The sequence below is a fragment of the Dermacentor variabilis genome, chromosome 1 (genome assembly GCF_050947875.1).
Source record: "Dermacentor variabilis isolate Ectoservices chromosome 1, ASM5094787v1, whole genome shotgun sequence".
In the NCBI taxonomy this organism is placed as follows: Eukaryota; Metazoa; Arthropoda; class Arachnida; order Ixodida; family Ixodidae; genus Dermacentor; species Dermacentor variabilis.
Window position 1 is genome coordinate 218,801,378 of NC_134568.1, and position 14,242 is coordinate 218,815,619.

Consider the following 14,242-nt stretch of genomic DNA (forward strand, 5'->3'; position numbering starts at 1 on the left):
AAGCAGCATGCCAGCGAAGCAGCGAACGTATTTATTTTTCTTCGTCGTCTTTTTGCTGACATCTTGCGATGTAGTATACACAACAGTTGCAAAGGCGAAAGTACGGCACGTGTTATTATTGCCTGCTCTTTATTTCTTGTAGCTTTAGTTGGGGGGTGGTCTGACATTACTATATAAAAAAGGAACATGCCGGAAATGTGTACTTTGAAGAAAAGAGCAGACAAAAAAAAAAAGGGAAGCGTGCGTGTAAACATGTTGGTGAACGTGGACCCACAAGCCGATACTTCAGGCTAATTGCCAGAGAACTCGGCACCCAGTCCGCGCTTGCGAAAAATCCGCGGGAAGACCCTGAGCGGCGAAGGTCTTCGGGGGCAATTACTATACAGTGAACGCAGTCCACGAGTAACGAAGCACAGAGGTGTCAGCGGTCACGGATGCCAAGCGCTTGTCCAAGCCAAAATATGATCTCCCCCTGCATGTTTAGGGTGAACGGAGAAGAAGAAACAAAAGGACACGATAGTGGTCACGCATCGGCTACACGAAGAAACCAGAAGCATCCGGTCTAAAGCGTACTAAATTATTAGAAAAGCAATGCTACTTAGCTCGCTTCTTGTTTGCCGGCTCGCGCTGGTGAAAGGGCAAGGTGCGCGAGGGAGAAACGGATGGTACGGTCGTGTTTGAATCAATGAGGTCATTGTTTGGGGTGGAAGCAAGCAGCGAGCAGGCAATGAATTCTGTGGCCTTGACCGCGCTGCGTGTCCTCCCTTTGTTTTGTAGCTGCGAAGGAATTCTGCTTCAAGTAGGAAGGGAGAAAGGACTCCCCCTTTTCAGTGCGTAGCGAACACATGTGGGTTGCCCACGGCGGTCGAGTTCTGGTGGGCGTGCATGCATGGTTGTGCTCGCGTGGCTCGCCCTGAGCTTGGAGTCGCGCGTGTGCCGCTGTTGCAGAACCGGCGCAGGGCGTGGGCAACTGCCCCCGTCGCTGGGGCATGTACGCGGACGAGACCAACTGCGGCAAGTTCTACAACTGCGTGGACGGTCACGGTTTCCCCTTCGACTGCCCCGAGGGACTGGCCTTCAACGAGCGCCGCGGCATCTGCGACTGGCCCGACCTGGTGGAGCGCTGCGACGCCGAAGGTGACCTGTTAAGCATTCTCTTTCAAATTATGCACAGACGCGCTCGTCGCATTTACATCCAAGTGCATCACTTTCAACGCACAGCTGATTAACTTGTCCGCGGGGATTGGTGGCGGTGAATTAGGCTAAAAGGAAAGCTGTTAATTGTGCGAGACTTCCTCTACTACACCAAGAGCATTCGTTCATCGTGGGGTCCGTACAGCATACCGCGCATGCAACAATCCCACAAAAGTATACGAACAGCTGGCCGAGCTTGTGTGGTGACATATTTAAAACAATGCGAGGTATGAAGACAAGAGGCAAGGAAAAAAACACATGACGCAGAACTGATTCTCAGTTAAAGTTTTATTACAAAAAAAAAAACGAAAATTCACATAGAAGTTTTCGTTTACGCTGCTTGGCGGTCTAAAAATGAAGCGAAAGCGAACAAATCTGGACACTCAAATCAAAAGTTGGTTCATTTAACAGTTTAACGTTGTGGAGGAGTCGGCGACATACTGTACTCGTTGGCAACATTTCCTATCCAGAATTAATCAATCAGTCAATCGATCGATTAAAAGTTACTGAGGGAAAAAAAAGATAGCTTCGAAAATCAATGACGCGTGTAATCATGATTAGGGGCCGCCCGAATGCGGGAGGTGATTGACAGGACGGTTGGATAACACAACCACCTTGACAAAAAAGAAGAAAATAAAAATATTTCACATAATTGGTGCAAGCAAGCCGCACTTTTCTGCAATTCACCAGAGAAGGAGTTGACCTATAAAATGGCGTCTCAAGGGAGTCTCAGGACGATATTCTCATTCACGGGGAGACTATCCCGCCAAGCAGCACGAGATCTCATTCTGCGGCGTGGTTTAGACCTCCCAGGCCGTTAGGTGGGTGAGGCGATGCGGAGGCTCCGCGTGGGGCCGTACGCTTGGCTACGATGCCTCCATAGACCATTTGATCGAACCTGTCCGTACTACACAGCTCCTGAATCAAGTGTCACCGTTAAACAACTGAGGGCCGGGATAAAGTAACGATTGTATTCCGATGCTATTGCTTTTCGCGCTTCGTCAATGGTCCGAGCGCCATTCCACCCACTTTATCAACGGGATCGGCCAGCCGTGAACGGTGGATAAGAAAGTAATAGAATCGACCGGAAGGAATCCTTACGTTATACCGGGTCTGTTGTGGTGCCAGGTGCCATATGTTGTAAGGACTATTTCCCTCCGATTCTATTCACTTCTTATCAACCGTTCCACCGAGTGGCTGATCCCGGCAGTAGCGAGGGCACGGCTTAGTGTGAACCAGTGGCGAAGGGCAAAAACATTTTGGAGAACGCAAAAATATTTTACAAAATGCGGCACCTGGCCTAATAAGTGTTCGACGTTGCCACCTCAAATCAGTGTGCCTCTATATCACGAAGCCACCGGATTAAAATTCCTGGCAGTAGGATTCCCACCATCACGCCCTTCTGATGTACAGCGCAGAAACAGGGCTGCACATGTGCAGCCGACTGCAAAAGCTTTCGGAGCACGGAAGTCACGGAATTTATTTAAATTTCCTGGCGACCTTATCGCCACGCCAGGAATTTTTTTCCGTTGTGCCGCCTTTTTGTCGCCTTTTTTAGGCTGCCTTAGCCGCAATCATATTGGCAGTTTTCGCAGTTGGCTTAGTTAGGAAAAAAGAAAGCATATGTTATGAGCAGCCTCTGCATCAAACTGCATTGGAAACGGCTTTTGCTGCTCTTGCAAAAAAAAAAAAAAAAAGAAGAAAAGTTGTATTCCAGTCCTTGATAGAGCTTTCCCTTCTGTGTTACAATTATGTTCATTCATCTTTTATCTATTATTTCTATTAATAATTACTACGCTCTGACAGCGTTGTATCACATCCAAAAGCTGCGCAACATAACTCTGTTTCATATGGCAAGTTATTTAAGATAATGAAGCGTAAGCACGTCCACAGTTTCAAGTTTGCTACTGCAGGGGCGGCGGGGAGGGGGGCAGACAACGAAACCTTCGACCCGATCTTCCGACTGTAAGCCTGCTACACGACTTGAACGCGTGAACGCGTCGCAGAAACTAGAATTTAGAAGTGTTACCATACGCAGTAGTGATGCAGACAATCTTCTCTTACGATTATGCACCTCCTAAGAGAGTCGCCTGAAGTGTCATATATCTTTTTGATGAGCCCAAGGTTATCTATGGGTGTGGTTATATAGCGATTTGGATAGGTTCCAAAGGGGCGATTTAGTATATATAGTCACAAACACATGTCTGTACAAGTATCCGGCCCATCACAAAAGAGTATCGAAAAAAAAAAGTAATAATAAAGAAGCTGGCCGTTACGTGTAACAGCGGGCTTCGTGGCGCTGGAAGTACGCTTTACACTTCCTGACATTCCAGCGCTGCTGTTGTGGCGTTTAATAATTATGGAATTTAATGCTGTATGAAAGTTACTTGAGTGGTTTGGTGCCCCGTGTATTGTTTGGTGTCACATTCAGCTTGCAGGTTTAGTGCTCGAGTCTGCGTTCATTGGTTAGCTTTGGTGCGTTACACAGAGACCCTGCAGGAAAGTCAGATTGCAGTTTCAGTGTTCGTTCAATTTTGTTAACGCTGGAGGATCCTTTAAATCTCCAGCTTCACGTTCTTCTTACTATAGAGGGGCCCTGTAATTCACTATTCAGAACTTCATCAGCGATCTAGTGTGAAATTTTCTGAAAGTTTTCTGAAACTTAGTTGTAGCTCTAGAAAGCGACTACGTTCCTCCCCCCCCCCCCCCCTAGTCGCTCTATACCACTAGAAACAGAATATCAGATCCATGAATGTGTCGCACTCCAGTCGCGAATGAGGGAGTAGCGCTGCTTGCGAACTGTGAGCGAAATTCATGTGCCATTAATGTTCCTGCAGCGTACCTGGGCTTCCAGTGTCCTGAGCCGACAGCATACGAGCTACAGGACTTCGTGAACCCTCCGTACGCGCACCCGCGCGACTGCGCCAAGCACTTCGTGTGCGTGGCCACGTACTACGGCAAGCGACTTCCTCGTCTCCTCTCCTGCGATGCCGGCACCGTCTTCAACCCTTCCACCAAAACTTGTGACGACCCCGTCAACGTGCCCGGCTGGTAGGTTGCCGTCTATCTGCTGAAGCAATGACCTTCTTGGCAATTACAACTCCTCTGCGTAAAGTCTATGGATGACGCGAAGGCTTTTACGCCACGTTTATTCCCGATTTGTTTCATTCCAAGTCAAGCGATGCATTGGCCAAGGGGAAAAAAGTGAATTCTTGGGGAAAAGGCTTTTTTTCTCTCGCTTTCTTTCCCTTCCTGAGCATAAAAAGCGGAAAAAGAAACAGAGTAAAAAATTTACCCAATAAAATGAGGCGGTGTGGAGGTAAATCGTGTTACGCTGGTATGCGTCACTTTTTCAGAATAGACGTGCATGTCAACTATCATTTTACCTGTAATATTTATGATGTCAAGTGGTGTGCGATATCGTCAAAGTTCATAACTTTCCTTGGCAGCAAGTTTGACATTCATCGCTTATCGTTAGACGAAAGATCCGACGTTTACGGATGAAAAACGACAGAAAGGTCAGTCTCGGTATGTAATCCTCTAATTCACCGCGATTCAGCAAAAGCTAGCTAGCTTCCAAAGGTGAGTCAGACGTTCTGTATACTATCTTCGTGAACATTTGTGCCAGCCCGATGAACAAAATTAGCCCTTACTTTCAGGAATCACGAAGGTACGCGTTATTTACGAGACAGGCAAATGTGTGCAGCAGCAGTCTTCAATAGGTACGCCGTAGTTTCTTTTCCAGGTGCCAACTAAGCGCTTCATCCCATAGTTTCATTTTAGCTTTTACACCAGTGGCACAAAAATGGGACCATTGCATAGCTAGGAAAAATATCGCCAGTAGCTGTTCCATGTAACGTACAAGGCAGGCACGTACCCAAAAGGGGAGGGCCGCCCCCCCCCCTCGCAATTACGCGACATACCCTCCCTCCCCGCCCATGCCACCACTCCTCACACATATTCCTAAAGCACCGACAAATCAATCTATTCCGCAGTCAATATTTTGCTGCCTTTTACAGCAAAAGCTGTATGTGACTAACCTTCCGTAGTTTTTTCGGCATCCGTCAACAGAAAACATTATCATGTGGGCCGATCCTGGTGATAGTGCAGAAATGGTCCAAGCTCAATGGCACATACCCCTATGAGCCCGGAAACCTGTAACGCGCCCATAGAAATCTTCGGAACGGGCCCACGTATGGGGAGTGCTTAACGCCTGCTTCACCTCCGCCGGGGCTCGGCCCGGCATTGCACTACCTTCGGGATGGACCCACGTATGCGGAGCACTCAACGCCTGCTTCACCACCAACGCGGATGGGCCCGGAATTGCACTATCTTCGGGATCGGCCCACGTATGGGGAGTGCCTCATGCCTGCTTCACCTTTGCCGCGGGTCGGCCCGGCACTGCACTAACTTGGGGCCGACCCGCGGCGGAGGTGAAGCACTTTGCTTTTCGTTTGAGAGCTTTGACTGTCATCAGCTCTCGCTGCCATTTCATCTTCACAAGAGTACAATGGTTGTCAATTTCTTCCCTCCTTTTGGATGGAGGTAGTTATCGCCACTCCTGGGGTGTGAAGGCCAGTTTTCTCATCGATTCGATGCCCGCGCGATTAACTCGAGAGGAGTTCAGTTGCCACCATCTAGTCAACGATCACGTACATCGCTGTTGCTTAGTTAGTTCAAGCTTCTTTGTTTAGCCTGATCCAGGGAACAGGAAAGGGGTTCGGTTCGTAGTTAGCTGATCTGTATGCTCGTGGAACGAGTTGCGGCCGGAAAAAACGCCAGTTGCGTTTAACTTTTCCTTTTACTTCATTAGTTCCTCGAGTGACGGCTCGCCGCGACGCTGGCATATCTTCGGAACCACATACCCGTGATATGGGTTAGATAAGGTGGCAAATAAAATAATGCGAAACAGCGTCCATCATCAGACCCTGCAATAACCGTTAAACCCAGAAGCAATATGACTGTCACGCGCTAGCTCGTGTAGCTTTTCCCCAATTGTACAGCACTTTTCGTGCAAAATTGGCAAATGGAAACAAGAGTCGCAAGGAGTTTAGAAATTAAGCGATCTACTAAGGGAAAGAGCCAAGGCAACAGCCAAACAGGAAGGAAAAGCGAAAATTAACAAATTTAACTGTAGTTTGTGAAAATGTTTATGGATCAACATCTTTTTATTTAAAAAGGAAGTAGAGGAAACGCGGCCGGAAGTGGAGAATAATTCCGTGTGTTTTGAATGACGTTTCCACAGTTATCAGTGAAGCCGTCTGATGTAGCCATTTTAATATATGCTTATGTGGGTTTTTTTTTTAACCTTCCGCGGTGGGCGCAGTACGTATAGAACCGCAGTGTCCTGTGCTCTACGCGGTTGTACGGGACTGGTGACCACGCATCGTTACGCAACTTCCCGAATAACAACACGAGTCGGTTTTGGCACTTAAATTGGTAGAGCAGTAAACGAGGGATCCAAAAGAACTGTGATTGTTCCGCAAATATAAATATATATATATAATATATATAATTCTTCCAGAGCTAATTTAAAAAACGCTACTCGAAATCTTTATTTTACACTTTCGCTTGTTTACTAGTTCTTGGCAGTGTTCTTCCTGCGCTTCTTTCATGCGCGAATCTGTTTGATGTGGTTGCTTTCTTGCCAAGCAAAGGAGAGATGTATCTCACAGGCGTACCTGTGAGGTACACCTTATTTCAACTCTCTTTTGCAGGTTTACGCGTCTTTATGGCGTATGGTGGACATTATTTACATTTGTACTAGTAAAAGCCCCTCCCCCCTTTATTTCCATAGAAAGGTTGCCTGGGGGTGCCCCCCCCCCCGAAAAAAAAATCCTGGGTACGTACCTGATACAAGGCTGAACGCGAGATCGCGCAATGGATTCTCTGCCGCGAAACGCGGAAGCCGCGTGGAAACGAAAAAAAAAAAAAAAAACACGTTCTTTTACCGTAGTTTGGGTGCCCGTCCAAGAGCGCTCAGGTGGTCAAAATTAATCCGGTGCCCCACATTACGGCGTCTCTCATGGCCCTCGAGTTATTTTGAGACGTTAAATTGCCCAAGTTAGGGTGTACCTCTTATGTAGTACGCAAACCGCTAGCAGGTGCCAGAACGGACTGTCCTCATAGCTGGTCCTTAGCAACCGTTCAATACATTTTAATACACCGTGACGTTGGACCTCGGTATCACCATGGGCAACTCGCAACATAAAATTGACGACGTAACAACGAACGCGTCGTCCACAGAAGCTGCTTTTAAAAAAAAGGAAGGAGAGAAGTTGCAAGTGCGCAGGCAACGCACCAGCCTCTCTTCACTAAAGGAGTGAAAGAGCACTTTAAGGTTTGACAGATGGGAATTCCAAAGCACAAAGTATATCTGAACGAGTGAAAAAGCTGAGGTAAATATTGCACATGGCAACGTTTTGCGTCAACCAGGGGAAACACCTCCTTTCATGGCCATCACCTACAGTTACTTTGAGATTGCTGTGCTATATAATATTAGTTACTTCTAGATTGCTGTGCTATACAATATTTTAGAATATTGTTTCCGACCTCTTGACAGCTTTATAAAGTAGCTTTTTCGCGCTTACTTAATTTTTTTTTCACGCCTTCAGAAATTTCAGAAACATTGCATTCCTATTCAAACCTCGCACATAACCCAAATTTGGGACGTTATTCTGTTGAATAGCGTAATTGGCGTTCGCCCTACCTTGGTTTGTCCAGAAGTGGTCTTTATGAAAAAAAAAGAAAACATTTAACAGTATTTTATTGGGAAAACTGGAATATGTTCACAGGTATACCCATAGGCGGAAAGTTTTCATTTTTCCGGGATCCGACCAGCTTACCGAACCCCACACATTATATATATATATATATATATATATATATATATATATATATATATATATATATATATATATATATATAATTTCTAGCACTTGCAGAAACTTCGTGTGACTTCGAAGAATTGTTCATTGAAGTGACGGCCTTATATGAGAATTTATGAGACCTAGCTCATAGTAGCAGACAGTTCGATTTCACAGCCTGAGTCCTCTCCCACCACCAAGAATATGGTGTCTCTCTTCCTTCGTGTACCCGCCGTGGTTGCTCAGTGGCTATGGTGTTGGGCTGCTGAGCACGAGGTCGCGGGATCGAATCCCGGCCACGGCGGCCGCATTTCGATGGGGGCGAAATGCGAAAACACCCGTGTGCTTAGATTTAGGTGCACGTTAAAGAACCCCAGGTGGTCAAAATTTCCGGAGTCCTCCACTACGGCGTGCCTCATAATCAGAAAGTGGTTTTGGCACGTAAAACCCCAAATATTATTATATTATATTCCTTCGTGTAATTGCCGTATACTTCGCTATCACTAATGCTACTTCGCCTTTCCGGCGAAACTGCAGCCTCTCTCTGTCTTTTTTTTTTTTCTGTGAGTTCTTGTATAAGCACTCCTGCGCATGACTGCTGTTGATTCTGATTTCGAGTGAATCCGGCTTGGCCTCATTTCGGTTACTGAGTGAATTATACAGGGTGTCCCAACTATCAAGCACCAAGACTTAAAGAAAGAGCAGTTGCGTTACTCGAAGAAAACCTAGTTCATATTGTTTGCAGTACAGGGGAGTAGCCACCAGTAATTCTCCCGTTCCTAAAATTTAATTCGACAATTACAATGATCTAATTTGAGAATGATCAACCTGTCAATAAGGCATCTGACATCTAACTGCTGTGTTTCCAACGTCGTACTAATTGCGTGCAATTTTTTCCGACTGCCAAACAAACCTCACGAAATATGAAAAATGTCACGTGACTGCAATGGGCCAACCGCATCATAAAGCAACGCCCCCAAATAAGCTTTGCGACTGGCAAAGCAACTGCTTTGCCTGTCGCAAAGCCGAAGGGACAGCGCATCACCTTGATAATGGTACAGAAGGGGCACCAACAACAGCGTTCTCGGCTTCGCAGCTATTTCTTCCTCTCATTTCTACGTCACACTTATTATTCGTCTCCTAAGGCCGACCGATCACATTGATAACAAAATCCCCTTGATAACGCGGCCAAAGCGCCACTCTGACCAAGCACGAAACGCGAAAAGCAGTAATGGGCATATAATGTTTCAAAATCCCGGCTCTGCGCGCATCGCATCAGCTATATGGCTATATTTCGTGCCAGAAACTTGCTTCGAACCACAGCTAAATTGAAGTGACGGTTTTATTTTTAATGAGAGTGTATACCTGCTGCAAAAACAGGTTCGTCGCAAAAACATAAAACTGAAATAAACAGACCGGGAAGCGACCCACGTGTAGACAAAAGGCAAAACCGATGCGTTCAAGTAAATGTACCACTTACAAATGACCCGGATTGGCAATCGAGACGTCTGTACGGAAAAAAATAAAAAAGAAACATCAGCTTTCAGTTTGTCCTTATTATCAATGAATTCTAAGCGCCGTTGAACACCAGCTGCTGCCTAGAGGACGTTTTCGAATAGGTCTCCTTCCGCAGCTACGCAGTACTGAGTCCGCGTTATCACATCTGTGCCTTTCTTGATGACCGACGCTGGAATTCTACGGCAGACATCCGTTATCATTGCCTTGAGCTCATCTGACGTCCGTCTCGATCACGTAAACACGACCTTTCACATAATTACAAAGTGAGAAACCGAGTGGAGAGAAGTCAGGTGACCTAGCCGGCCAATTTACAGGCCCGTGCCTTCCAACCTAGTGCGCATGAGTCACATCCAGCCAGTTTCGGGCTCGGCTGCTGGTGTCTGCTGGCTGATACCATACCATCTTGCCGACACCACAGACGTCGAAGACGTGAATGCGAGACTTCGCTGAGAAACTCATCCACCACTTCAAGGATTTCTTTCATCCACGTAACGCTGTCCAGTCAGTGTGTGGTCAAGATGAGACCGATTATAGCACCGGCATAAATTCCGAACCACACACTGAACGAACATTGGTACTGGTGCCGATTGCGCTTTACCCAGTATGCATTATACAAATTTATCTGGGCGTTTCTATGAAAATTTGCTTCATCTGTGCACATAATGTTGCTCAAAAAGTTCAGTGACTCATCGGCTTTTGTGAGAACCCAATTCGAGAAGTCTAGACGATTCTACAGGTCCCTATCTTCCTAGCATTGGTACGGGTTAAGGTGGTACGGGTGAAGTGCCGTCGTTTAGAATCTCCCAAATTGATGACTTGGAAATTGGTACCTGGGCAGCAACGTCCCGCAGGCTAGCACGAGAGTTTGAGGCAATAAATCCTAGAACATCCGTGCGTAGGTTAGAACTCAAAGATGGAGTCCTCCCCCGCTGTTTTTGGAAACTGCCGGTTTGTCTCAGGTTTTCATAATATCTGATGATAATCGATGCGTTTGGTCTACCTCCACACTTCCATGACTGATATGTATTTGCAGCCTTCCTCTTGTTGTCATTTGCAGCTCCCAAGGCAAGGATCATTTTTAGCTTCTGCTCATCAGAGAAAGACATGCGACTGGGACTAAACAAGACGCACATTTAAACATTTGCACTGATGTTGTCTATTCGCTTCTGTGGTGATAGGTTTCCTGGCTAAAAAAAAAAAGAAGCATCCATGCACTTTATCTGCGCTAAGACAACAGCTATCACAGCTTGTTTCCAGCTAACACCAAACGCGATGTGTTACTTCGGCAGAAGCGCGGCAGATAAGGCACTAGCTGGAACACGATGTTTTACAGCAAAGCTGTACATGGCTAGCCGATTCGTCCATTGCCTGTACACCGAAAACTCCTCCGGCGCAACCCGATGCGAATGCACGAAAGAAAAAAAAAGAAAAAGAGAGGCGCGCGATTGGCTGCGCCAGTAGTGACGTCACTGCTCTCCGTCGCAGCCTAGCGGGCGCGCTACAGTTTCTCTCCGGCTCCGAAAAGGGTAGGCCACGCGTCATACGTACTCTTGAGGAACAGGCAGCTTTCGATCAGCAATGCCGCGAGCAGAACCGGAAGCGAGCTCGTCTACGGCGTACCGATGCTGCAGCCCGGGCACAAGAACAGGCTCGTGCATCCGAGCGCAAGCAGCAACTGCGTACCGAGGATCCGGCAGCCCACCAAGCCGTCATTTAATGAACCATCGGGATTAACCCAGTGATAAACACCGGGGCCGCACGTTTCAGCTTTGCTGGTTAACCATCTGTACGGAGTGCTTGGGTGGTGATCTTTTTTCTTTATTTCCTTCATTTCGTTTTCGCTGGCGCTGCTTTATGATGCGGATGGGAGCGCAGTCACGTGGTATTCGCCATATTTCGCAGGATGTATTTATCAGTCCGAAAAAATTTCTACACAATTAGTACGTCGCTGAATACACCGCAGTTAGGTGTCCCTTCACTATGCTTACAAATGTCTCATTGACACTTTGATAATGATGACAGTACGTCTCGAGTTAGATAATTAAGTACAATTATCTTATTAAATATCAGTACCGAAAACATTACAGACAGCTACTCCACTATACAGGAAACAATATGCACTAGGTTTTCTTCAAGTAACGCATTGCCTTACGTTTTTAATCTTGGTGCATGATGGTTAATTGGGACACCCTGTATGTATTTATGACCTCTGCATGCAAGTAACGATGTTTCCATTCCTAATAAATGTTGTAAATTATTAGAAGTGTTTTTTAATGAGTCGTTAGCTTAGCTTACTGGAAAGAGAAGCGGTACTGAGACACACATCATTGACGTGCATTTCACACGCTGTTGACAAAAGACTCTGCCGAAGGGGTCACTAAAGTCTACAGGTTTTTTTTTTTCTGGATCAAAAAATCACGCAAAGCATTTTGAAGCGACGTGAACATACAGCAACATATTCATTCTCTAGACATAAGCTATTCATACCTTTAAAAATAATTGTTAATTGGCTACCTCCTTCACTTTAAAAATATAATCAACTTTGTCCTGTGTATATATTTAAGTATATTGTATATGTGCATGGCGTTTTGTGGAATTGTAAAACATTCTTGAAGTGAGAAAATACGGATGAGACAGCCGCCGCTGGTACTTCTAATGCGCTTGTTCTCCTATTGTCAGGATTTGCAGAAATAAAGCAAAGTATGAATTAAAATCCAGGCACGTCAGCGCCAACAATGATGCAGTATATATAAGCTATCAGCCACAATAACATTTTAAGTGAAAAGGCCGAGGCAAGTCAAAAGAAACCTCAAATGATGTGGGTGACAAAGCTTTGGCAATGACACGTTAGGGTTAGGGGGGCTCAGCACTTCCCCCCCCCCTGCCCACCTCGGAAAACTCCGGAGGTGGCGCGGGCCCCAGAGCTCCCCCGTAGTCGGCGCCTTTGGGTATACCTCACGACTTTTGTTTCCTCTAAAGAAAGAGGCAACAGAGAAGTTCTCCCAGTGCCTAAAAGATTGGAGACTACATCAACGTTAGCAAACTACGCCCTTAAAGCGGTAAATAGATGATATTACCTTTGCAGGGGATTCAGGTAGTATAATTCACAGCAGTCACTGCTCTGTCCTAAATAGGACATTAGAATAGCTTTGCTTCAGCCACTTACCTGTTTTTGTGAACATTTTCAAATTAGGGCATGGCTCCTTACTGCTTGTTTTAGAACACTATTACAGAGGCACTTAGTACAGCTATAGTTAAAGAGTAAAATGACAGTGGCGACAACAGAATGCACTGGGTGACTTGGACGCTCGAAGGAATCTTATGAGCTGTGTGGCGCATCAGACTGACCTCCACTACAGCCAGCACTCTCGCTGATCAACTTCAGAGGTACTTATCTAAAACGGTCATCCACAAAAGAGACCGCACTTCGTGCAAGCAGTTTTACTGCGGAAAGCAACTGTTTTCTGCACATACAGATATGAAACTCATTTCTATACCCAGCACGATTACTTTGGAATTACGTATGTACCAACACTGCAATGCCGCGTGTTCTGATTTTCTCCCTCCAACTTGCAAATCGGTCAACGGTAAGGATAAGCGAAATATAACCAATACTCTAGCCACATAATGACATCAGAATTATTCTTACCGAACAGTGGGCCTAATACAAAACAGCTTATAAAACATAACGGGGTCTTCATGTCTAAGCGATAACCGCTGTTGTTGTTTTTTCCGTTTTTTTTTTTTTTTTTGTTTTTCAGTGAGAACTACTACGGTGCACAGGAGGACCCTTTCAACAAGCGCCAAACGCTTCGGCGCCAGGGACGATGAAAGCGAACCATTTGGCTAGATCATTTTGATTGCATTTTCCTGACTCATTAAACTGTACACAGCGTTTTCCCTTCAGTCGCGCCCTTTTTCTGCATGTCCATGGATGTACTGCGAGGAGCTGGAAAGTTGGAATAAAATGGGAATTTCGTGAAATAAAGCTGTCGTCGTTTCATTAGTGAGCCTATAAATTTTCAAGCCCACATTGATGTCGGCCAACACTTTCTAAATGAATCGTTCTCAGTGAAGTTCTAACTAAACTCTTACCGGAAATTCCTGCTGCGGGTGCCGGCACCGCGTACTGTTCGTACGGGTTGTAAGCAGCCGACAAGGCAAGTCACAAGATCAATGTGGTCACTAGATCAAGAAGCGTCCTAAAACTTCTTATCACTTCTAATTTCGAACACTTCTCTTCCCCTTTCCGCTGACTGACTTGCCTCTCAGCTGCCACTCTGCCTCGGAAGGTCCGGTGGACAGTTTTCATTCGACCGACCTCGGCGGAAGAGGAGCCTCGCGTTTCGGTCGTGGAAGGTATGATCGCGAGAGCGAACTCAAAGGAGACCACTTCAAGACAGCGCAAGTTTGAACACTTATTCAATACATGTCATGTATACAGTTACAAGCATTTGTACGGTGTCTTCAAACTACAGCGAGCGAGTATCTTACGTTGCTAATTTTTGTCGCCATTCGACTCAAATGAGCGCGTCTCGGCATACGTAGTATATGACCAGACATGATCACACCACTCCGCTCTTCGGTTTAACGGTCGCAAAGAAGCAACGCAAGGTACGTGTTCGCCGTAGGGGAATTAAAGGTATCGCAGATGAGCGATACCT

At 46.1% G+C, this 14,242-nt stretch overlaps 1 protein-coding gene across 1 annotated transcript in view; it reads left to right on the top strand.

Moving 5' to 3' along the window:
- The window catches only part of LOC142557316 (protein obstructor-E-like), a 35,348-nt gene extending 21,782 nt beyond the window's left edge, over positions 1-13,566 (top strand). The window contains exons 3-5 of the mRNA XM_075669058.1: positions 949-1,137; positions 4,032-4,245; positions 13,340-13,566. Coding sequence (XP_075525173.1) covers positions 949-1,137; positions 4,032-4,245; positions 13,340-13,409 — 473 coding nt within the window. The 3' untranslated portion in view covers positions 13,410-13,566. The remainder of the gene's footprint in view (positions 1-948; positions 1,138-4,031; positions 4,246-13,339) is intronic.
- Positions 13,567-14,242: the final 676 nt, after the last annotated feature.